The following is a 25746-nucleotide window of genomic DNA, read 5'->3' on the forward strand; positions in this document are numbered from 1 at the left end:
GCGCTGCTTCATAAAGTTATTAACTAGTGTTAAGAATACAGAGCACATGGTGACCGTGGCCACCTGAGTATGTGAACAAATTCTGCCACATTGAGCCATTTTTGGCAGCAAGGCACATGCTTGTTTGTTGAGAATCAACCACTTACACTAGTGAGGGAATTTTTGAGAGAACTCAAAATTCAGCATGAAATGCTATTTTTGAAAATAGAGCACTGCATCCCTGTTGATTTCCTGAGTTCTAAACAATCTCTGTACTCAAATGAGTATTCCACTTTCAAACTCAACCATAATTAAAATGCTTTTTTTTTTTTTTTTTTTAAAAAAATGCTTTTTATAAAAGAAAGTTTTAAATACATAGTTACTTAGGGAGGAAGCCAATGATATTCTTAGGTGATAAAGTTTATGTAAGAGAAAGTTTCTTTCTTGTTAATACAAATATTATGTGAGTTGTGTGTGAATGCTGAGCGTATTCCACCAGAGAGCTGAGAGCTACAACGCTGCTTCCTGCTGCCACATTATGGACTCAGGAAGAGCCTGAGAGCCGTTTCTGATGCGCAGGAAAACCCAGCTCACAGGGGCAGACAAAGGAGCCTGATACTCTTTTTTTTTAAAAATGAATGGTTTTGGGAGGCTGGCCAGGTGGCGCAGCGGTTAAGTTGGCAGGTTCTGCTTCTCGGCAGCCCGGGGTTCCCTGGTTCAGATCCCGGGTGTGGACCCTGTGGTAGGCGTCCCACAGATAGAGGAAGATGGGCATGGATATTAGCTCAGGGCTAGTTTTCCTCAGTAAAAAGAGGAGGATTGGCAGCAGTTAGCTCACGGCTGATCTTCCTCAAAAAAAAAAAAAAATGAATGGATTTGGTTGGTATTCTTTTGCATGATCCACTCCATTCACATTAGAAACAATTTTTACAGGGTCAATAGTTCATTTTTCAAATCTGTTGACTTATTAGTATTTTACTAAATATTATGTAGTGTTTATTAATGACATTAATATTATTAAAACAAACTAAATTCTTTCCATAGCTCTTTTACCTTACAAACAGGATAGCTAGAGTTGTAAGGACTCACTCCGTGCCTGTGGCTCTGTGGCAGTTTGTAAACTACTTGTCTCTTCACAGCCCTGCCATCTACATGATTCAAGAGCGCTACGGAGGAGGGAGTCCAGGTGGAAATGGGTCTCTTCCCCACCTCACACTCAGGAGGCATGGGCGAAGACAGCACAACAGGTTATAACTAGCTACCAGCTAACAATGACCAAATCTGTACATGCACACGTGTTTATAAGGAAACACATTTGTCAGTTGATTTGAGCATTAGGCACTGCTGGTGCAGATCTGAACATGATACATCTTTCGTCATGCTGGTGACAGCTACCTCGTACAAACACAGCCCTCGAATGCTGTTCAGGCGTACGTAATTCTGAGAGAAAGGTTCTGGAATGGAGTGTACTCCCCACAAAAACAGCCCTGGGTAATGCAGCAATGGGGCAAAGGGGATGTCGAACCGTGGACGGCAACTGGGAGATAATGTAGTGGTAGTGGTAAAGACTTTAGTTTTTGTTAAAGGAGGAAAATGCATTAGAATAAAACAGGTGAGAACATAATTTTAGAATAACAAGGACTGGTACAGATGATCTAGTTCAGTTTTTCTCAGCCTGTGTTCCAAGGAATACTAGTCCTACAAAAAAGACGTTCTGAGGTCCAGCAAGAAATATGCCACATGTGCATTCTTCTCTGGGTGATTCAAACTGCAGCACGTTAGCAAATTAAAGTGTGGGGACATCCTGTACTGAAGAAAATCTGCTTAACTCAGCCACTTCCCAAACCTACTGGAGTACAGACATGGCAGCTGTTTAATGCTGTGCAGGCCGTACGGGGGCAGCGGTGGGAGATGAATCCAGCCTGGGCCCTCTCACCAGCTGAGGAAAGGGGCATCTTTCTCTAACTCGCTCCATCCTCCTACCAAGCTGTGAGCTCCCAGGGCTGTGTTCTCTTGGGGGGAGGGGGAGGGGCCTTTCCCAATTATAAAGCCAACCCAGCTGTGGCCTTCCTATGGAACCCTCTTTTTGAGTAACACCTATTAACATGCACAGAACTTGTTAATGCTCCAAGGAATATACTTTTGAGAAATAATGAATTAATCCATTACCTACATTTAATATAAGAGAAAAGTGAGTCCAGAGAGCTCATGTGATTCATCTGTGGTCATTCTGTGGCAGAACTAGAGCCAAAACTCAGATCTCTGGATACTCTGCTCTGTGCTTTTCAGGACTGTTTACATTCACAGTTTCTTTTCATTTTTCACTAACTCAACCATAAACTATCTGCTCATCACTCTTTAGGAGAGGTGGTCCCTGACCCTGTTCTGTCCTTCCCTCCTCCCCAATCACACAGAAGGCAAGTGGGCTACAATGCAGACTAACCCATAGCGTAACCAGGCAGCATGGTTTTAACTCTAAAACAAAAACTAAAGTCCAGTAACATTTCATTTATCTACAAGTCACTTGTTCGTGATCTGTTTACTGTCTTTTCCCTCCACTGGACTAAGAAGACTCATGAGGCAAAGACTGTGCCCAGCACCTAGAACGGCGAGCACAGTAAGTGGTCAGTATGCACTGCTGAACGAGTGAATGGGTACTGGACAGTGCTCTGGCTGTGACTCTGAACCACATGCTCTTATTCAAACACACTTCTAACAGCTTGGTTGTTTATTTCTAAGTTCACCTCATATTTAGAGTTAATAAAGCAGAGAAGGGGCAGACAGCTAGAGGCAGTGCAGTGACAACACAGGCGACAGCTGACATCCTGGTACTAAGGGAAGAGAGCTGCTTGCAAGAAGATGCGAGGTAAATGGAGAGCACACAACCCTGGCAGAGGCAATCTGGGAATATGCATCCAACTCGCAAATGTCCAGCCCTCCCTCTACGGAGGTCTCTGCACATGTCTCACTCGTACATCGAAGAACTTCTTTTCAACATGACACGTAAAGTCATTCACTGAATCACTGTCTATGATAGCAAAGGGTGGAGAAAACTTAACGTCCACCAAAAAAAGGACAAGTTAGGTAAATTCCGTGTGCATGTGTGTGTAAATTCAAGATGGAACATGGAGTGGCTGTAAAAACAAAAATCCCATGGAGGAGTTTTACAATCTAAATGGAAAGTTCCCCAAAAGCAGCATGTACACTATATCGCCTGTTACCATTTTTGTGTAAAAAACCACATGTATATAAAATACTTCTGGAAGGATACATGAGAAAGTGGTAAGTTGGTTGCCTGTGGGAAGAAGAGGGTGGGAGGGGGATTATCCATGTACGATGTCCTTTTACTCTTCGCACCTTGAAATTTGTGAAGCTATATTATATTCAAAAGACAAGAAAGAATAAAAGTATAGCATTGCAAGGCAATTTCTTCATGGAAAAATAGACTCTCATTCCACATTAAACCCTACTGAAGTTATCTATCACAGGACAAAAGAATCATATTTATAATTCTGAGGCATTAAAAAAGGTTAATTTCTAATACATATTTCCTTAAATAGAATATATGGAGCTAAGTGACAGTTAAAATATATAAAATAATAATAATCACGTTACTAAAAATTTGGAGAATAAAGATCAGGAAAGGAAAAAAAAATACCACCCATAAATTTACCACAGCAAAATAACCCCTTTTGCTTTGGTATTTTTTCTTATCTCTATCGTGAAAAATCAAGCTGAAAGTCTTAATAAAATCAATCCCAAACAATACTTGTTTGGCACCCTGGGTAACGGAGGAGGAATCAGGAGATCTCAAGTTTAATCACAATTTGTTCTCAAAATCTCCAAATGACCCTAAACAAGTGGTTCCTCCCATCAGCGAGCTACTCTCCAGCTCACAAGGGCAATGGAGCTTGCCTTGAATGCCTCTCAAGATGGAGAGACAGGAAATGGCTTACGTAACATGGAAAACCCCTAGCTAAATGGAATGTGAGGATTCAGGCTAGGACACAAAAATATTTTTACAAAGCACAACAGAGGGGAACTGTTCAGGAAGAGTTGAGGCTAAGTTTGAGTTCCTCACCATCTCTTTGTCATGCTCAATAATCTGAATGAGGGACTGGGGGCAAGTTACCTTCAAAGAGAATTTCATTGGAAAATATCTATAGAATTAGAGGAGAGGGTTTAGCTGCTGGATAATCCTGGAGCTCAATTCAATCTGCAGGATATACACAGGAAAAGAGGAAATCCTGCTTTAAAAATAATTAGGATTATTATTACTCCAGAGGGCAGACAATGAAATGCTTAGGATGACAGATTTCATTCTGCTCTGCAAAGCCATTTTTTTCACTCTTTTAAATGAATATTCAAGCCAGTCACGTACTTGCTATTAAGGAAAAGAGGCAGATCTAGCAGAACAATGTCTGGTCTTGGAAACTGGTCTGCACTGACCCTCACAATTAGCAACACTAAGTTAAATCTGGTGTCTGAGCAAACACAGACAGATACTGGACTAAATGGAATATAGTCACTTAATGCCAGTGAGAGATAATCCAGATACAAGTGACCATCTCTGTTCTTGCTTTACAATCTTCCCAGATCCACCGAAAGCCTGGGAAGGAACAGTCTGACAAAAGAGGTTTTCCTCGTGTGCAACATGGATGAAGCGAGGGTAATATCTTCAATTAGTTACCTATCCTGTCAAAATCAAACCTGTCACTTAAATGACCACCATGGCAGAAGTCTGCTTTACAGAAAGGCGGCAAGCATCAGTGATGGCTAAATTGATGGTTTCAGTGGCCTGTAGAGCTCACTCAAACAGACCTGCATCTCTTCCTCCATCTCACATCTTCAGAAACCATGCCTGATTTTTAAATTTTCCTCATTCAGTGCCACCTTTGTGCTTTAGCTCCACTGACTGGCATGTATTCTGTTGGCAGGTGCCACTAGCCTAAACTCTCAATGACCATGGGGCTTGGACTGCCTCATTCACTTGCTCTTTACATACCTCTCTTAGCTGTCAAAGCCCCATTCCAAGCAGATTAATCTAAACCGTCTAAACCAAACTCAGCTAGTGTTCTCTCTCTTGAAATAAGTTTTTATCTAACATACCCATGGCAAATATATTTATAGCCTATATTCAGAGTGTCAAGTACAAGATGCAGAGGAGAGAATGATAACTCTGTCTGGCAGAGGGGAAGGAAAGACTAAGGGAAATGGATTTAAGCTGGGTTTGGAATTTGCCAAGCTGACTGAGGGAAGAGGAAGACAAGAGATGTGAGATGGCATGGGAGGACTGAGGGGCAGGAACAAGTGTGATCTTACTGAAGAGACTCTTAGGCGGGAAAGGAGTGGACGAGGGGTTAGAAAGGCAGGGATGAGAGACCACAAAATATCTTCGTGTTAGGCTAAGAGATTTGTCTATCTTATATACAATCATAGTAAAAACTGGCATCAATTGAGCACTCTTTAGTGGCAGACACTGTGCTAGGTACTCTCTGTGAATCATTCTTTTCAGCAAACAGCAACTTTATTACAGTAGTAGGTGCAATTACTATCATTATCATCTCCATTCTAAAGCTGAAGAAACTGAGAATAAAGGAGGGTACAAAACTTACCCAAGGTGAGATTAAAACTCTTTTGGAATACTGTTGGGACAAGACTTGACGGCAGGAAGCACAGTTAGGAGGCTACTGAATTCCCTCCTGTGAGTGATGGTGATGGTCCACGATGGTGATGGTGGGACTGTGGGTGCAGTGGAGAGCAGGACCTTGAGAGCTAAAATTCAGCAGTTGACTTTTTCTAACTGATCAGGCATGGTAGGTGCGGCAGAGGGACGAGCCCAGGAGGTCTCCCAGCACTGATGTTGGTGACTGGTGGGGCTGTGCGCACTCCAGGAATATGTGGTGAGGATGACGAAGCCAATCTGGAGTGTACTGAGTTTGAGGTGCCCATAGGACAGGCTTCAGTCTTTCATTGATTCAGTATACATTCCTGCTCACCTACTATGTGCCAGGAACTGTGCTAAGACAGGTTCCCTGTGCCCAACGAGCTCACCTTTAGTGAGAAGACAAGTAAATGAGAGGATAATGAAAATCATAACAGCTTCCATTCTTTAAGTGCCTATCACAGTCACGTGTATGTGCTTCTTTTCTTTATTATCCTAGTTTGCACAACCACTTGAGGTAAATAGATGAACTATAATAAGAACAAATGCTTACTTGGCTACCCTATGTGCTGGGCACTGTTCCAAACCCTTCCCATGCATTAATCCACTAATCAGCAGTAAGCCTTTGAGGTGTTGTTGTCCTCTGTTACACATGAGGAAATTGAAACACAGAGGAACTAAGGACCTTGCCCAGGTCAGACAGCTAATAAACAATGAAGACAAGACTTGAACCCAGGCAGTCTGGGTTCATTTTACAGATTAGGAAACTGAAGCTCAGGGAAATTCAAGTAACTCATCCCAAGAAATCAAGCACTTAAGAAGAGGTGGAAGTAGGATTTACACAAGTGCCCATTTAACTCCAAGCTCCTGCTATTAGCCCCCTAAATAAGTGTAATTACAGATACACACACACAGTATGGTAGTGGCAGGAAGAAAAGAGCCAGCGATGCAGCAAACGAAGAAGGGTGGGGAGCATCAGAGGTTTTGCCAAGGACACACTTTTGTCAGCTCTGGAAAGTCAAGGAGGGATTCCACAGATGGATAAAAATATCTGGAGTACATGTGCAAGGATGATCTTTAAAAAAGAGAAGGGACTCCTCCTCCAAAGATCGGAGGGGAAGCTGTCAGGACAGGTACGAATATAGATAGACTTGTAGCTATCCATATTCATATCTTGTAGCTTCAATTGTCTCCTTCAAGTAGGAGTAGTCTTATGCTGAGAAGCACTGGGATGAGGCATCTTGAAGACACTGAAGATGTGGATGGTTATTGGACAGAACAGGACACAGGGCTGCCCAAGGATGTAGAAAGGATGCAAGCCAATTGGCCACTCACAATCTTCAGGTTTGTTTTAGACTTCAAAGATTCCAGGTAGGCAACAGCAATAGGTCCCTTCCCGATCTACCTTGTTGCAGGAGATATAGTTACAATGAAAGCAAGTCTCAGACATGTATTAGCAAGGAGGTATAAAAACAGTCGTGCAGCCTGTTTTTGTACAAAGCACCTTGCATGGAAGGTTCATTCAAGGCAGATGTTACATTATTCTGGCAGAAGGATCAGCAGAGCTTCTAGTCACATCAGGGAACAGAATTCTGTTATGCGGCAGGACACAGGATCATAAAAGAATTCTAAGCCTAGCGTACCACTGCAGTGGTTGGAATCCTCGACCTGCCAAATTCTACTCCCTTGTTTACACAGGGGTGGAAATGCTGTGCAGCATAGCTGACTAATTCACATATCTTGAAGGCTAGTAGGTTGAAAACTAAAGCTAAGATGTCCATTTGGCCATTAAATCCACAAATCTCACTTTCAGTAGCAAAAATGGAGCAGGAAATAAAAGTGAGGTCATCAGCATATGCATCCAGGTAGTTAAAACCACAGAAGAGACAGAGATAATGTAATAGAAAGAGCATGAAATGGAAAAAGACAACAAAAAATGAACCTAAGAAACACAACTTTAGACATGTAGGCAGATAAGGAGTCAGGAAGGGTGGTTGAGAAAGAAGAATTAGAAGCAGAAGGAGAACCACGGCTGCGCCATCAAAGCCAAGGCAAAGTTCTTGGTCAAATACTGTGTCCCAGAGAAGTCCAGCAGAACAAGAAAATGACGAGGGACAACCAGAGTTGGCAAAACTCTGATGGAGGATAGGAGTTAAGATCACAAGCAGAGGCAGAAGGAATAACTTCCCAAAGAGGGGTGACATTTCTTGTAGGGCTGGAAGGAGGACAATGAGGATGGGTGTGGATGTAGATGGGTTTGTACATGGGTTGATGGAATTATTGGCTAATTACCCCTACTTCTCTATGAAATAGACAGTAAAAGCACTTCCCACAGTTTCTATCTTTTTGGGATCACGGATACTGAAATAAAAGAATCTGATGAAAGCTACTGAAGTAAATGGGAGAGGACTTCCATAAGCTCCAAGCATCATACTCACCTACCCACTCGGCTCCTGTGTCCACAGACTCTCCTTTTTCTCTTACTCCCTGCTCCAAGAAAAGGCCCAAATCTCCAATGTCTACACGATTCCATCCTTCTCACTTACTCAACCACATCATTCTAGCAATTCTCTCTCTCCTAGATAGTTCACATCAGCATAGAAAACATGCTGTTATTTCTTCCATTAAAACAAAAAAATCAAATTTAACTTGACCCCACTTCCCCACCAGTTACTCCCTACCTCTCTCCCTCCCCTTATAGCAAAACTTCTCAAAAGAGTTGTCTATTCACGTCTCTTATTTCTCTCCTCTTATTCTACGTCAAACTCACTCCAATCAGACTCCCACCACTCAATTTAAACTGCCCTCATTAAGGCCACTCATGACCTCCACATTACTAAATCCCATGGTCAATTCTCAGTGCTCCTCATCTGACCTATCAGCATCTGTCACAACTGATGTGGAAACACTTCCTTCATGTGGCTGTCATTCACCCTAGGATCCTCGACCTTACTCTCTCACTCCTAAGTTGCAGTGTCCCTATGCTCAGTCTTCCTCCTCTCCTCTACTGACTTGTGTTTTTATAGCTACCAAGTCTGCCATTTGTACTTCTTGGATATCCTTCTTGGCTGTTAGCAGTTACTTTGCAAAGCTATTAGCATATACCTGTGCTTCTCACTTCCCCCCTTTAAATAAACAACAGTCTAGATGAAGGCCTGAGAGTGCTCAGTACACTGCTCCTTGGTGTGGGCCTCCACCCAGAAGTCCTCACAGCTTCCCTCCAGGTTCCAGTTCCAGGGTGAATTTGCTAGAAGACTGAGCTTCACGAGTAGGAGTGCTTCCCTACTCTAACAAACATGCTGGGCTATAGAATTCTTCTCCTTCAACCATCACTAGCATGCTCATGGATGCAATATTTTCCTATTTTTATCCTCTTGTACTGTTATGATGTTGGAGATAAGGTCTATTAAAAAAAGAATAAATGAGGTCTCTTTCTCTATCAGAATTCTCTTTTAGAACCTACAGTTAATTATCAAGGACCAGAAGTAAAAACTGCGATATATGTTTTTAAGTGCGAAAATTAATAAAAGTCATAGTTAAGACACCTTTAAGCCATGAGATATTTAAGAAGCACTGGATAAAATCTTGTAGCTTTAAGGAGATTACCTAATCAAGTTTGCTTCAAATTCTCATATCATTATCTTTATAATCCACATGACAATATACAAACACCCAAATTGCTCTTATGAAATGCACCCAGTTTTCGTGCTTACCTTGTATTTCGACGTGTCCCAGTTGTGGACTATGCGTGCAGGAATGAGGAAGCTGTCGTCCACGTGGCAGCTGCTGCAGTAGTACCACCCGCTGTAACTGCACACCTTGGCTTTCCCATTGGAGAGGCCTATGGGCCGCTGGCAGCCTATGCAGGGCAAAAGAGAGTCCATGTTTGTTTCTGTACTTTCAACACCACAGAACAGGCTACACAAGCCTCAAGGAAAACAAAGTGTGCAAAAGGGCATAAACTGTAGAGAATACGCGTATAGACACGCCCCCTCCTTCCTAGGCTGAGGCTTCCCCCCACCCCGCCTCCTGAGGGGCTGCTGTAACTGTCACCCAGCTGGTCCTGCTTCTGCTCCCTTCTGACGCTCTCTTCTGCACACAGCTGCCAGAGACCAGTTTCTCCACAAGCCCACTTGTAGCTCCTCAGCTCCTCCTCATAAATGCTATTTCCACCAGGCACCTCCCAAGGGCTTCTCATACAGCATCTTACGTAACCTGCACAACATCTCTATGAGGAAGATATTACCAGCTCTGTTTTACAGATGAATAAACAAAGGTTTTAGCCAGCTTAGGTACCTTGTCTGAGGTCCCCCAGCCAATAAGAGGTGGAGTTTGGATCTGCCTCTAAGCTTGCCTGGTTCTAAAATGCTCCTAAAAATTCATCCGTAGCCTTCCTTTACTTACGAAATCAATGAACGGAATTTGTCCTTTGATTGGCCCCCACTTCACCTTTCCAACTACCCACTTCTACTGTTCTCCAAAGGCAGTAGAACCTCTTTATTCCAATCAGAGAACTCTCCTCACTATTTCCTAAATAAACACAGTGTGCTCACTCCATCTTCCATACATTGGCACATATTATTTCTCCTTACACAATGCCTTTTTTTTGATCTCTAACTTGCCAAATCCTGTCCATTACTCAAGACCAATGGTTGCCTGCAAGTAACTGCTAAGGCCGTTTTCATGTCCAGGAAACAGTCCATGATTCTGTGAACACTGTCCTGTACTGTCAGGGGACCTAGTAATAATCACGGCTCTGTCATGAAGAAACCATTCTTTTTCTTTAGATAGGAGAAACCACCTTCTATTGATAAGTACAGAAATTCTGTCACAGTCAACCCAAAGGACAAAACCCTGGCAGCCCCAGAAGAGGTAATCATGATTATACAAACAGCGACATTATTCTGACATTTCTGATTTGCAGCTTTCATTTTAGAAATCCTTCCATGTGTCCCACCTCATGGTTGAATCAAAAACCATATTGGTCAAGAAATCTCACATTAAGCCTATCTGATGATATGCGTACAAAATGAAGTACTCTTAAGAATAATAATACAATGTGCAGCGTTGTACCCCATTTCCATTAATGGAGCTCCAAATACGTTTATTTAACAAAATGCCAACCTAAGAAGACATTGATTCACATGAGCTCTATGAGTGAAAGTATCAGAAAACTCACAGAACTTTAATTTTCATCAAAAGTAAAAAGGCATTAGTAATCAAGCAGTTTCACAGTGCATCCTCCAGAAAGAGAATTAGATCCTATTGTTTTTAAATACAAGAAGTATTGAAAGACAGTAAGTATACGTATTGGTATTGTGCTTCAAGAGCTTAATACTGTTCCTTCCTAAAATAGTTATTTCTTTACTACTGAGTAGTGACAAAATCATAACAAGCTCCTGTTTTTCAGATTGGCTGAGGCACGAGATAAGGAAGAGTCAAACACACACGTTGCTCCTCTTGGACACAGGAGGTGCTGTCACAATCATCAGGCTATGAGTGTTGAAGGCCGCAGGCTGTACTCACTGCCCACGTCTCCTTAAACTACTGTGCCTTTCTGTGTGCTTGTCCAGCCAGAATCACACTCTAAACTCCTCAAATCTATTTCTTATCCTCAGGACTTAACACAGAGCTTCGTACATAGCAGACCAGCAGTAAATGTTCATGTTGAAGGGATGACCCACTGAATATTATTTGGCACACATATACCCACAGACATATACAGGATTTTAATTTCCCATAGCTCTTCCAGAATTGATCCTCCTAACCCAGTCACCTGTCTCTTGAAACAACTTATTTTTTTTTTTATTTTTTTTAAAGATTTTATTTTTTTCCTTTTTCTCCCCAAAGCCCCCCAGTACATAGTTGTACATTCTTCGTTGTGGGTCCTTCTAGTTGTGGCATGTGGAATGCCGCCCCAGCGTGGCTTGATGAGCAGTGCCATGTCTGCGCCCAGGATTCGAACCAATGAAACACTGGGCCGCCTGCCCCGGAGCGCGCAAACTTAACCACTCGGTCACAGGGCCAGCCCCTTGAAACAACTTATTTTTGTTAATATCCCTGTGGCAATATGTGGCCCATTCTAAGTTACACATTACACGTGTTCATATATGGACTGTGGAACAGAGTTCAGTGGAACTTGACAGATCCTAGACACTGGCATATTGCTATTTCCAAAAATTGGTAGACAAATTGACTTAACACTGAAAGGACACTGAATGAATTCCATCTTTCCTAATGATTTACAAAGTGATCATGACACTGCAGAAATTCAGATCATCACTATAGTTTAAACTCTCACCATGGAACACTGCAAAAATAAATTTAGGTTATTTTAGCTTTTTGGTTGTTTGAATTCTGGATAATTAACACCAGTAAGCATTTGCTGGATATTTATATACGCTTTGGTTGGTACTACTAGGTTTATTAGTCTATAATTTTTAATGACTTTATTATAATTTTCTGGATGCAACATACATAGGCAATATTAAAATACATGCAAAAATTGGGTGCCGGTCCCGTGGCTGAGTGGTTAAGTTCGTGCGCTCCACTTCGGCAGCCCAGGATTTCACCAGTTCGGATCCTGGGCACAGACATGGCACCGCTGATGAAGCCATGCTGAGGCAGCGTCCCACATGCCACAACTAGAAGGACCCACAACTAAAAATACACAACTATGTACCAGGGGGCTTTGGGGAGAAAAAGGAAAAAATAAAACCTTTAAAAATAAAAAATAAAATAAAATAAAATAAAATACACAAATACGAACTTTAAGAAAGCATATAGCCTAAAAATGTGTGTATCAACTGGGCACACAGGTCCAAAGCATGACATGCTGCAGGTTCAACAATGTGAGATGGCTCCGTGCATGAAGCATCCTCACCACGGTGCACGGCCTCCCGGCTCATGAGACAGAGAAAGGCTGAGAGGACATGGCTGGGGCTCATCCAGGTTTTCGTGTAGATGGAAGCAGCAGCACATAAACTCCTACCTCTAGTTTTTGTCTTTACCTTCACACCTTATTCAGAACCATGCTCTCCTACTCTCAGTGCTAAAACTACCCTGGATGGCCCAGAAGTAGGTTTGAACCCATCTGCATGCTTAAGACTGTTTTGGCTAGTGGTGTACAGACAAGCACAAGTGTAGAGTCAGGGAGCCTGTTCTTGCCCAGGGCACGTTGTGAACTTGACCCGTCCAAGTCTGTAGCCTGCTTTCTTCCACACAGACAAAGGAGTTAGCCTAATCAGTGGTTTGCCAACTTCAGTGAGCATCAGAATTTTCTGAAGATGTGTGTGAAACATGTAGACGCCCTGCGCCCTGCCCCCACCCCGAGGATTTTGGTTCTGTAGATCCAGGGTAGGGCCCAGGAACCCACATCTCTACCCAGCCACCCAACAGCCACCAGAGGCTCTGTGGGGAAAGTGAGGATTGCTCCCTGATTTCTAGGTGATGGTAAAGGTCCCTGCAAGCTCTAAAATTCTGATTCTGTTCTAGTAAAGTGCAGAGGACATGCGGACTCCTCAGTGAAAAGCTCATACTTTGCCACACAGTTTTCCTTCTAGGCTTCCAAAATCAACACTTCAGGTTCTTAGTTAATTTCCAAAAATTTGCTATGCAGAAATAACCTGAGTTCATTTTACCAGGGTTTTTCCAGGGCATTCATTGTCCCCACTGAGAAGTATCTTGTTTGACTTAGGAAGAACTAAAACTTTTAATCTCCAAGTCCAATGTATTTGTTATTAAAAGAACATAGGATGGTCAGGAAAGAAGATTAGAGGCTAGTTAGTGGCCTGAAATAGATTCACTTTCTAAAAAACAACACATACTATTTATCTGAAGAAGGAAACATGTGTTCTTACAATTAACTGCAAGATTTCCTTCTTTAATATCATAATGGCAGGTCATCAACTAAAAATGTCTGAAACAATTCCCCATAAAGATTCACAATCTGGGATGTTACTTTATCATTGTGAGGTTTTCAACAGGCGAAAAAAATGTGTTTTCTTAATAATGACTGCTAGAAAAACACATTTTTTGGAAGGTGCCAAAGTGGGACTCTAAGAAGCGACATTATAAGGAGAAAAATAGAGCTGCAAAACAGAGACAAAAAATAATTAATTGAAATAACTAATTAGAGCTTACTTACGTATTATATTTTTACGAACTTTCAAATAGATTTTTCAACGTTTCAAAACTAAAGGATATTTGTAGTAGGGAACACTCTAACATTGGATCAAAGTAAACACATTCTCCCCAGTTTCTTTTTGAAACTTTTCAGAGAGTGTATTCAATTCACAGGAACAAAAAACTATCTCACAAGAGAACTCACTGGCCATTTTTTTTAACTGCTTCCCACCCCACTTCAAGTCTTTAATGAACACAAACTCTGAAGAGCTGAGCGTCCCCTCTGATACATTTTGGAAACAAATGTCACCATTTAATCGAAATCCTATTTGCTGCATGTACAGTCCATTTCCCAAATGGCCTTTCACTAAAGATACCAAAAAGAATCTGTTGCTGGGGGCTGAAGCAGAAATTTTGGCATAATTCTCCACAAAGGCACAGTCTTTCTTCTAACAAGTGCACCCAGTTAAATCAATTGGCTGCAGTGTGGTGTTACTGAAGCTGAGATCTTGAGGAGGAGCCGATACCTTCTCGCTACTTCATGGCACCACTCAGTCTTCCTTTCCCAACCAGCATAAGAGAAAGTAGCAAGAACTGTGGCTGGATCCAGGGGACTCTCTCTCAACAAAGAAAGAGCTCACACATGCTCTCTAAGTGTGGTCGGCCACACTAATCCCCTTTCCCCATGTGGTAAAGTAAATCCAGTATTTTGTATTTGGAAAGTAGAAACGCACTAAGAAAAGAACAGGGGGAAATAAAAAGAAAAAGGAGAAGATGCCTTTATAAAAGGGAGGAAAAGAGATAGAGTGAGAGGACAAATTTTCATTTGTTCTGTTAAAATAGAAAAAATAACACTGGCAAGTTCCATATCGTCTTTTACTGTATGCACACAGGGGAGGGAGGGATGGCCATAGGCAGCCCCGTCTCTCCCTCCTCCTTTCCATCCAGTGTTCTGGCGTGGGACAATGAGCTGCGGTAAACACTGTGTAAAATGTTGAACGAAGGCTTGAACTTTGATCACATGCTTTAGAGATCAGATTTTCTAAAATGAAGGAAAACAGAAATGGAGATTCAGTGACTTGTTATATTACAAGAATTAGAGGAAAAAGTCATAAAGAACTTAGTTTTCCTAACTTACAGTCAGTAACCATTGATTTATTAAGTAATTAAGTGTTGAACATGTACTTTTTAAAAATAAAAGTACACATTGGGTATACAATTGAAAATTCCTGTTTAACGAGCCTAGGATTAGCACAAAGCTGGGCACAGAGCAGAAGTAATTTTTGCAATGCAGCTCTGGTACCCACTAAAGGAAGTGGAAGCACAGTGAACCTGGGCCTCAGAGTTACATCCTCTACTGCAGGAGGGGAGGAGCTGGGATGTAAGAGAGACTGAACACATGCATGTGTTCTCAAGTTAACATAGGGGAACTGAGGCCACACAACTCTACACAATCGTAATGGAAAGGGGGCAAAGGTGAGGGACACTGAGAAATACCTATTTAGAAATAAGTGTTATAAACTTTCCCAACCTAAGCATCCAAATTACTCTGTGTCTTTGGGACAAGGTGGTGACCCATAAAGTAGGAGACATCTACCTAGTAGTCATAAAATCAATTAAGAGATGAAATATTTGGATGGAGAATCAGGCATATGAAAACAAATGCCTGAATATGCATTTTGTCTGTTATAAGGAAAACAGTATCCACAAGCATCTCAAATGAAACTAAGGGAACAAAAGGGGAAATCAAGAAAAATCAAGTGTGTATCACATATAATTGCTAATGTGAATGGCATGGCTGCTGCTGGTAGTCCCTGTGTTTAGTTCATGGGCTCACTTTAAATGGCAATCCTTCAAAATTATTTTCTCCATAAGTTTTTAAGTCCTTTGATAGTGAATTTTCTCCCTGAGGGATGAAAACTTCATGGTTGGGAGGGAATACGCATACTCAAATACAATCCTGAAAGGTACTGACTGGTTGTTTCCAAAGCTATATTAAAATTCATTTCTGTTCATCAGAAAAGAAATTTTTCTGGTGGGTTTCATTTAATGTTTGTCTGGGCTTTTCTCTCAAGGCAACAATGTGGCTCTGGAGGATAACATGGCTCCGGGGGGTGATGTGGCTCCAGAGGGCGATGTGGCTCTGCAAGGCAATGTGGCCACTTCTCCCCGGGTTTGGCACAGGAGAAGCGTGAGGCGCCACATATCCTGAAGAGGCAAACGCAGCACAACAATGGCATCCTCCTCCAGGACGGGCAGAAGTCGTTCCAGGACGAGCGGGTGAAACCCTGGACATCGTGGAGGCTGCCCTGGCCCTGGAAAGGACCCTGAACCAGGCCCTGTGTGAACTGTAGGCCCCGGTTCTACCTGCGCAGAAGCCTCACCTCTGTGACTTCCAGGAGAGCCACTTCCCAGACAAGGAGGTGAGCCTCCCCAAGTGGGCAGCCACCGGACCACCCTCTGCAGGCAGAAGTGGGCCAGTATCTCTTGGACAGGTTCACCCTCAAACAGGACTAGAAGCCTCCAGAGCCCAGTGGACTCTGAGGGGCCCCTCTGCATGCCCCTGGTGTCAGGAGTTTTGTCCCCCGCAGCCGCCAGGCAGTTCTTTAACCGCTCTGGAGTGCTCTCCTAAGCCATGGACCAAACGGAAACAATAAAGCATTTTGCAGCAAAAAAAAAAGGAACTATAAAGTAAAGATTTTCTACTCTTGCTAAACTCTATAATATTTGTTTGTTTAATCTCATAGAATGTTGTTATTAACATTATAAATCATATGAAATAAATTAATAAGCACCAAGTAGTCTCCAATGCAAGCTGAGAAGTGTCAAGATTTATTGGTCTTTCAGGTAAACAATGATTGAAAGCCTAAAGTCAATATTTATCAAAATTTATCTTGAAAGGCAATAAACCTTGATTTTTTGCTAAGACAAGTAAGTAAATATGTGCACTGTTCTACAGATTCTGACTGCTTTTTTATCTACTAAATAGCTACATTGAGGGTTGTTGGGAAAAGAACTTGGAATGATAAACTGAAGCTAGAACATAAGAATCCTGGACGCTCAAGGGGAGGAGTCCTTACTAATCAATAAAATACAGGAACAGCTAGAGTTGTTTGAAGCAGAACAGCAATCTGAGCTTTGCAAAGATTAACCGGCAAGAAAACCCTGGAAGGAGAGAGAACAAGTTGATAAGTTATTGCCCCATCTGAGCTTGAGTAGGCAGCAGGCTTGGGAGCAGGAAGGGAGAAAAAGAAGGAGACACTATGGAGATAAAATGCAAACCTGACAGCAGACTCCTGGAGAGAGCATGGCAAGGGAGAGTCAAAGATGCCCAGGACATCTTAAGCCTGTGACCGTTATGAGAAATCTATCAGTCAGAAGGGGCAGGTGGTTTGGGGGAGAAATGCTGATTGTTTGAAGTGTAAAATTTAAAAAAATAGAGTTAAAAATATTTGAGCTAGCAGATGCTTAAAGCTCAGCTAATTGAGAATAATTCCCCTGTATTGTACAAATCAGTTTGAGTTAGACTTTCTGTTACTTGCAACTGAAAGCATCTGATATGTTTATACTGAATGATGGTTGGTGAGGGTTCTATTTCTATAGTCTACTACTTTTACTTAAATCCACCCAGGAAGATGCTAAGGTCTCATTATAAACCATGAGGTGGTATGAAATCATCCACATGCATTTCAGTAAAAGACACTTATTACTTTATAAAGAAGTGAAGACGAGCTGCGTGAGGAAGAGAAGACATAGTTAGTACGCCTTGTTTCTTGACAGCATGTTCGTTCTCAACCAGGGGAGAATTTAGTCCCAATAGGAGACATTTGCAATGTCTAGAAACATTTTTAGTTGTCACAAAAGGGTGAGTGGGGGTAGTTAGTGACGTGTAACGGGTAGAGGCCAGGGATGTTGCTAAACACTCCTCAAAGCACAGGACAGCCCCCACAACAAAGAATTATCTGGCCCCAAATGTCAATAGTGCCACCACTGAAAAATCCAGCAACAGTACAAAGATGTCAGGGCAAAATAAAACATCCACGCACGGACACTCCATGACTTTTCTCTGCAAGCAACAGATACACCATTTATTTTGGGGAGGAGAAGCCCCCTTACCAGCTCTTTTCCTACCTAAACAAAAAGATTCCTGCTGCTGGTCAGTTTAGAGGAAAGAGGGGCTGGCAGAGCGAGGCCTCGTCCACACTGCACCCACACCTCCTGACCACTACTGCAGCACCTGCTCCGAGCTTGAGCTCTTCCTCACAGATCAATCCTCGGGGGAAACCCCGGCTCACCAGCAACTGCAGACACAGAAGAGGCCAAACGAAGCTGATTATTTCAGACATGAAAGCTAAGGGCAGAGGGAGTCATGGTCCCGTCACATCTCCCCCCACTCTCTCTCAGCTCTGTCTAACAGAAAGTACCAGGACCCCAAACGGTACCCTGCCATCCTGGACAGGAAAGGGAGGCAGCCTCGCCATCCCATAACAGGATGGAGGCTGGCTGGGCTCCTTGGAACCCACACACTGAAAGCCCTGGGACGGTATCTTCCTCTGCTGCTCCTCTGAGCCACGTTAGAGCCTGAAGCTAAAGGGAAATCAGTCACACTGATCCTCTCTCCACTTAAAATTTTAAATTTTGTTCATCGTGGATTTTTTGTACTAATTTTGATTTTTAAGTAACATTACATTAAAATATTCTCTTGATTTCTGAGGTTTTTTCCTGGCATTCCCTTAAATTTTGTGCTCCAGACGAGTGCCTCACCCCCTCACCCTCATCCCAGCCCTGCTCTGACCCCTTTTTCCTCACGGAGAATCCACTGCATGCCCCAGGTCCACTCTTTCTACAGGGACTTTCCCCGGTATTTAACATTTGCTAAGCAAGTACTAACTCTTTTTGTGATTCGCAGCTACATCTTGATCATGACAGCCTGGAAAGGTCAGTGACCTCGAACTGGCTTGAAGTTCATATTATCTTTTTGGTTTCCCTGAAAAGCAACCTGTTTCCCGCTGTTTCTCGAACTTACGCTTCCTTCCGGCTTGCGTGTCAAAGTCTCTGTGTACATCAGCCTAATCTTCCTGTGGCTTCTGTCACAGACACTGTCCCACCAGAGCCCCCTCTGACTTCTCTTTCACATCACTCCTCATGCTTCATGCCTGTTTCTCTTTCCCTATATTTTGCGAGAGTCTCACCTCTGAACTTTACAGCATCTTTAAAAGACAACCTTTTCTCTTCTCTGCAAAACCTCGAAAAAACCCTGACAGCACCTCTTAGAGCAATTTCTACTTGAGCTATTTCAGTAATGACAAGAATCTGATAAAATTAAAGTCGTGAGAGTGGATCCGAGTAGGACTAGGAACAATCTCAAAGTAAAAAAGATCACTTTGATCAGCTTCCTTTACATCCATGCTTGAATTTCTTCCTTTTCACCCAAAACCAAATTCTTTATGTTCTGGAAGATTTAGGGACTGCCTCGGCCCACAGTTTTCCTCTGTTCTCTTCCCTCACACTTCCTTCGCCTGCTTCCCAAGCTTTTCTCTCCAGAAACACAGGTTTGCCACCAGCTCCAAAGCTATCTTCTAGCTGTATGTTTAGTACTTGGAGACGGGCTGCTTGTGTCAGGACACTCAGAGTTGGTGACAAGACACAGAAAACGCCTTCAACTGGGAAACTCCTACTCCCTGGCCTCATGTTGCCATGTGAATGGAATTTCCTAGAGTAATATTCCCAGCTCCTCCCCACTGCTCATCCAGCCCTCCTCAGGTGGAGAAAGGAGGCATCTGACCAGTGAGTTACAGATGACCCTGGCCTGCTCAGTGGCCTCTAGGGAGAAGCCTCTCAGTCTGCTGCAGCAGGAGGCCCCTGCTTCAGGACTCCAGTGACCAGTGAATAGGGGCAACTAATTTAGGGTCATTACATAATAATACACATGATCTATAAGCAATGCATGCATTATTTTGATGCCATCTTCCTGACCCCTGGGAGTGGAATGAAGAGGTACAATTCATTAACCCTGTAGGCCCCCAAGAGGATGATGGCTCCGCCAACATCCAATAACAGGAGTGGGGAGGAAAAGGGAAGGCAGCCAGGCAACCAGAACATGAGTGTCAGCAGGTGGAGACCACTGAGAGGAGGGACAGAGCGGCTCAGGGGTCTCCAGGAAACCCTCCGCATTACCTGCACCTCTGACTCAGCTAAAATTCCTCACCCTAACAATGGACGAGAAACACCATTTTCCTATTCCCATCCACTGTTAGGATGATTTCTTCATCCAAGAGATCACTTGGGACGTCTCCTTCATACTTTCTGGGGAAAAAAATGCAGTAATGCTTAGAATTCCTGAATTAAGATTTGGTTTAGCCCTTATTTCATAACATTTGAATCAAACACAGTCAAAGCAGTTTAATCTCCCCTCAAGTGACAGTGTGGAAGGCGCTGGCCTGTCAGAAGGCCAGCTCGAGGGGATGAGAGTCACTGCCAGGGCTTTAACAGAAGCAGCTCCTGTGCTCCTAACTTATTACTGGTCCCCCGAGGCTGGATGCTTCCCAGACACCAAACCACGTGTGTCTATTATTTTGTCTATTCTCTAAAATCTGAGGGCTGAGAAGAACATCTTTATTGGTAAAGATGGAGAAGGAGATCAAGATTTTCAAACACAATATGCCCTCTGTGTCTGAGACGCAGGCTGGTGATTTGAGGGGAACTGGCTTTCAGCACGGTTTTTGGTTCGGCCCCATGAAAACACAAACAAGACACAGCGCTGGCACTGGTGCACACTGGTTAGAATGCGATTTTCAGCATGAGGACTATAGTTAACAATACTGTATGGTATACTTGCAAGTTGCTAAGAGTAGGTCTTAAATGTTCTCACCACACACACACACAAAAGGTAACTATGTGGGGTGATGGATGTTAACTAACCTTAAAGTGGCAATCATTTCATGATATATATGTATATCAAATCATCACATTGTATACCTTAAACTTACACAATGTCACCTGTCAATTATATCTCAGTAAAGCTGAGGGAAAAAAGAATGTGGTTTTCAATCTTTTGGAAACTGATACAAACCTCCATGTCTTTGGTTTTAGAATCCTAGTTCCCTTCTAGAAGTGGTCTATAGCATACACTAAGTTATTTTCAGTTAAAGGTAATACAGAGAATTAATTTTGTTGGTCACCTTTATAACATCCATTAAGAAAGGAAACAGTCTCTATTTAACCTAAGATTGGAGAGTGGTCCTGGCTAGGGAGTGGGGATCTCCAGTCACTGGCTGTGCCCACCATCCCACCACCCTGAGCTGGGGCTCTGGGAGGGCTGTGGCCAATTTCTTACCAGCTTCTGAAGCTTCCTGGTCCCAGGAAGGCCCACCAGAATCCCCCTCCCAGGGTGGGGTAGTCAGTGCTGGAAGGCACAGCAGCAGTGATGGGAAATGAGGGAGCAGGGCCAGTAGGCCTGAAGGGCAACTATATACATCACACATCCTCCTTTCATCCAGGTTCCATTTTTGCTGTGGAAATGGCCCATCAATGCCCTGTGCTGTCATATAACAAAGAATTGTCTGGTCTTTCCTCCCAGTTCCTGGCAGGGAACTTCTAAAACCCTTGAAATTTCCAGAGTGATACAAGTATCTTCATTATTTAGGAGTCCCTTGGAGCACAACTGAGTTTATGCTAACAAGAGGCTCATGGTGGGCCACTAAATGGCTTCAGGATGGGGCTGGCACCAGAAGGGCCAACCACATGATTAGAGGGGTGTGACTTTGAGCCAGCTTGACCTCTAGGGGAAAGAACTGGGGGCAGGAGACTAAGTTCCATCATAAAGTCAATGGTTCAATCAGGCATGCCTAAACAATGAAACCCTAATAAAAACTCTGGACACTGAAACTTGGTGGAGCTTCCTGGTTGGCAAGCACATCATCAGGGTGAGGTGCCCTGACCCCATAGGCAGAGGGCATGGAAGCTGCATTTGCAGCCTCCTAGACCGGCCCTTGAGCCTCTTCCTTTGGCTGCTCCTGATTTGTATCCTTTCTAAAAAACCGTAATCAGAAGTATAGTGCATTCCTGGGTGGTGGGTCGTTCTAGCAAATTATCAAACTTAAGGAGGTTACGGGAACCCCCAAATTTGCAGCCAGTCAGAGCACAGGTGGCCTGGGGATCCCCTGGACCTGTGGCTGGCATCTGTAGTGGGGCAGGTTTTTTTCCAGTTATATTGAGATATAACTGACATGTATCACAGTGTAAGTTTAAGGTGTACAGCATGATTTGACTTACACATACTGTGAAATGATATGGGGGCGGTCTTGTGGGGGATTAAGCCTTTAACTCATAGGGTTTGCACTAACTCTGGGTGGTTAGTGCCAGAATCGAATTGCAGTACACCAACTGGAGTTGAAACAGAATATGCACAAATGAGAGAAACTCTGACAGTGCTGTGCCCAGAGCAGAGTTTGCACTGTGTCTGAGGAATACCAGTCCTGCAAAGAGAGGGTCAAGAAAGTTTGGAAATGTTGCATACTTCTCTCTCACATTAGTATAACAAAGGCTCTAAGGGGTTCCATAGGCAAAAATTAAAGCAAAACAAAAAAAGTCCCTGGAAACCTTCAAGATCATAACTGGTTTGCCAAAAGGGTAAGTTTTGGGTTCATCATCTATTAATATTTTTAAACAACCTAGATGACTGAGTAGAGGACATCTTAATTATATCTGCAGATGACTCCAACCCAGGATTCCTAGAAAAGACAGTGAAAGCAGGAAACTTGATGACGGGGAGGGTTTCAAAACAGAGGATGATCAGAAATATTTCGTGTGCACCTACTGTCTACGAGATGCAGAGCTAGGGAGTCAGTGACAAGCAAGACAACATGTCCTGCCATTATGGCATTTGCAGTTACGTGGAGGAGACAGACATTAAACAAACAGTTACACAAAAGACAATACAATCTCAATTATGACAAGTACCAGAACAACAGGTACCAAGCCAGCATCACAGCGGAGGGAGCCACCTAGGCCTGGAGTCAGTCTTTGGGGCTGGGTGGAGAAGGCATTCTTGCGAAAGTAAGGTTTAAGTCATGAGCTCAAGAATGAGTTGGGGGTAGTGGTGAGGGTGGCAGCACTCCAGGGAGAGGCATCTGCATGTGTAAAGGCTCTGAGTATGTGGGAAAGAAGTGGTACATTTGAGGAACAGAGTGAAGTGTGGCTGGAACTCAGCATGCCAGACAGAGTGACAAGAGGGCAAGGATTGAGGGTAAGGAGGTGGGCAAGGGCCAAATCATGCAGGGTCATTGTGAGGACGACGATCTTCACACCAAAAGAAGTAGGAGCCACGGAAGGACTGTACAGAGAGGTTGACCCGGTCAGTCTGAACTTTAATAAGATCATACTCCCTGCAGTTAAGACAAAATTTGGGAAAAGTTAGAATGGCAGCAGGAAGCCTGGTTAGGAAGCCATCGTGGTCATCCAGGTGTAAGATGACCCGGCTGGTAGCCAAAAAGGTGAGGCAGGCAAAGGCTATTCTCAAACTCAAAGACTAAATATGCTTATCAAGTATAAAATAAAACTAGGTATACCATTAAGACATGTTAAAAGGAAGCCCCAGGGTGAGTCAAGGACTCGAGCCAATCTCTTCCTTCGTTTGTATTCACCACTGGGTAAAACCCTACTAGAACATCATAGTAGTTTCCAGAATGTAAGGAAGACATGGAAACCTAGAGATCATCAGCAGACTGATACCTCAATGGTTAAAATGCTGGACATCTGTAGAAAAAACAGTTCAAGGAAATGTGCTTAAATACCCTAGAGAAAGCTGAACCGTGCATGGCCCAATTCATCCACTAACAACACTCCACGGGCTGGGCTGCGGTTTCTCAAACTTCACGTGCATGTAAATCACCTGGGAAGTCTGTTAAAATATCTAGGCCTGAGCCCAGAGACCCTGATCTCACCAGCATCACTCCTCACCTCATCTCACGATTCTAGTGCAGATGGTGCTCGACCACAGTCTGAGAGGTGCTAAGGGCCTGCCCTCCATGAGGTGAGACACAAGCCATAGGCCTGACGGTCCAAGAGAGCGGAGGGGTGGGGTCAGGCAGGAGGGACGCCCAGTTCTACTGGGGATGAGAGCCACGTTCGGGGAGGCTGGTCAAGGAAGGCTTGGAAACAAGTCTTTACGGGTGTAAAAGATTTTCACACCAGAAGTCTTCAACAAAGCACAACACAGGACTGTCCCAGAACAGGGGCCATCCCCTAATCCCAGGGCACACTGCTGTGCAGGCCTGCTCCATTTTCATCTAAAACACATACAGGAGTTGCATGTTCTTCACTGCTTATTAACATAATTTCCTTAAAATATTTTCTGTCTTAACATATTTCAAGACACAAAGACCTGCATATAATCATATTTTCTACTGCTAAAATTAACTTCTAGTTTACCCCACACCCCAATTTCTGGCACTATTATGTGGCCTAAGTTTGTTGAATGAATGATTGGATATAAATATTAATGCAAGAAATAAATTAGTATTACTATATTAATAGTTCTCCTTATCCAGAGATGTATTTAAAAATGACAAGTTTTAGGGGCTGGCCGAGTGGCCGAGTCGTTAAGTTCGTGCGCTCTGCTTCGGCAGCCTGGGGTTCGCTGGTTTGGATCCTGGTTGCAGACCTACACACCACTCATCAAGGCATGCTGTGGTGGCATCCCACATAGAAGAACTAGAATGACTTGCAACTAGGATATACAAACTGTGTACTGGGGCTTTGGGGAGGGAAAAAAAAAAGAGGAAGATTGGCAACAGATGTTAGCTCAGGGCCAATCTTCCTCACCAAAAAAGGGGCAAAATTTTCACTTAAGCACGTTTCTGCAGGCAGTATATTTCTGTATGTTTCTATTAGGCAGTATAAGGGATTTTAGAAAACCTCTCCAGTAGCTCTTAGGAGTTCATGAAAAGCTTAGTTTTTCAAGGATCTTAGCTAGAAATTAAGGAGAACCTACCCCAGACTGTCCTAAAACCATACCTAAACCAACTTCTGTCCCAATGAAAGGTCAGTAAATAGAAAATTTAACTCAATGTAGAGTCCAATAGCACATTAACACCTACTTTAGAAGTTTAGCCAGAAATGAACACATGATGAGAAAAATGTTAACCATAAAGGAAGCTACAAAAAGGGACAAGAACTTTCCAGACCAAAGTATAGCAACAAAGACTGGGAGAAATGAACAGCTTTTAAAAAAAAAAAAAAAGGCAGCACGGCGATGGCCTATGAAGTTCAGGAAGGTCTATCAAAAGACCCATATCTTCTGAAATTCAAAATGATTTTATTCTTCTGAAACATATCAAAGACCAACATATGACTTCTATGATGAGAACACCAGGAATAAATCAAAAAAGCAAATTTATATCCTATAAAATCAAACAGCCTATATATATAAAGTGATCAAATCTCTCTGAATTTTAGGATGTGAAAGAGTTCAAAACCCAAATTATATAACATTCTTCTCTTCCATAGAGACCTATTACTATTTCAGTGTATATTCATATCTTAATATACATTTGTTTTTATTTAAAATAATTTTCTGGACCTAGAAACTTAGACTGAAGAAGAGAGTAAAAATCAAAGTAATTGATCCAATGCTAGACATCAGAGCCAGGAAAAAGATTCCATCTCCTGTCTTCCTAGTCAAGGGACATTCCTACTGGTTTAAATTCTCTTCCCCAAAGGAAAAAAGGCATTACTTATTAAATGAGGTTTAAACAGAGGACCATATTAGTTTAATATTCTCTAATCTCCTATAGAAATTCAAAGGATCACAGAATAAGAGACAGAAGGGACCCTCCAGAGCAAAGCCGTTGCCTCTAACATAACCCAGGTGGAGGGAGTGCTGGAAGGATGTGCACAGGCCTCCAAGTCCAGCCGTGTGCTGTAATTACTTGTCTAACTGTCTGGCTTCCAAGACTCAAGGTGGCGAGGACACGTGA

The 25746-nt window shown here is 42.9% G+C and overlaps 1 protein-coding gene across 4 annotated transcripts in view; it reads right to left on the bottom strand.

Moving 5' to 3' along the window:
- PLEKHM3 (pleckstrin homology domain containing M3) overlaps positions 1 to 25746 on the bottom strand; it is a 176204-nt gene that overhangs the window by 94921 nt on the left and 55537 nt on the right. For 2 of the 4 annotated variants that reach the window (XM_070581815.1, XM_070581816.1), the window contains exon 4: positions 9358 to 9503. In XM_070581815.1, coding sequence (XP_070437916.1) covers positions 9358 to 9503 — 146 coding nt within the window. Of the gene's footprint in view, positions 1 to 9357; positions 9504 to 13775; positions 14811 to 25746 lie in introns of those variants that run through there. The other 2 variants (XM_070581817.1, XM_070581818.1) reach the window with 2 other exon arrangements.

The sequence above is a fragment of the Equus przewalskii genome, chromosome 17, assembly GCF_037783145.1.
Source record: "Equus przewalskii isolate Varuska chromosome 17, EquPr2, whole genome shotgun sequence".
NCBI lineage: Eukaryota > Metazoa > Chordata > Mammalia > Perissodactyla > Equidae > Equus > Equus przewalskii.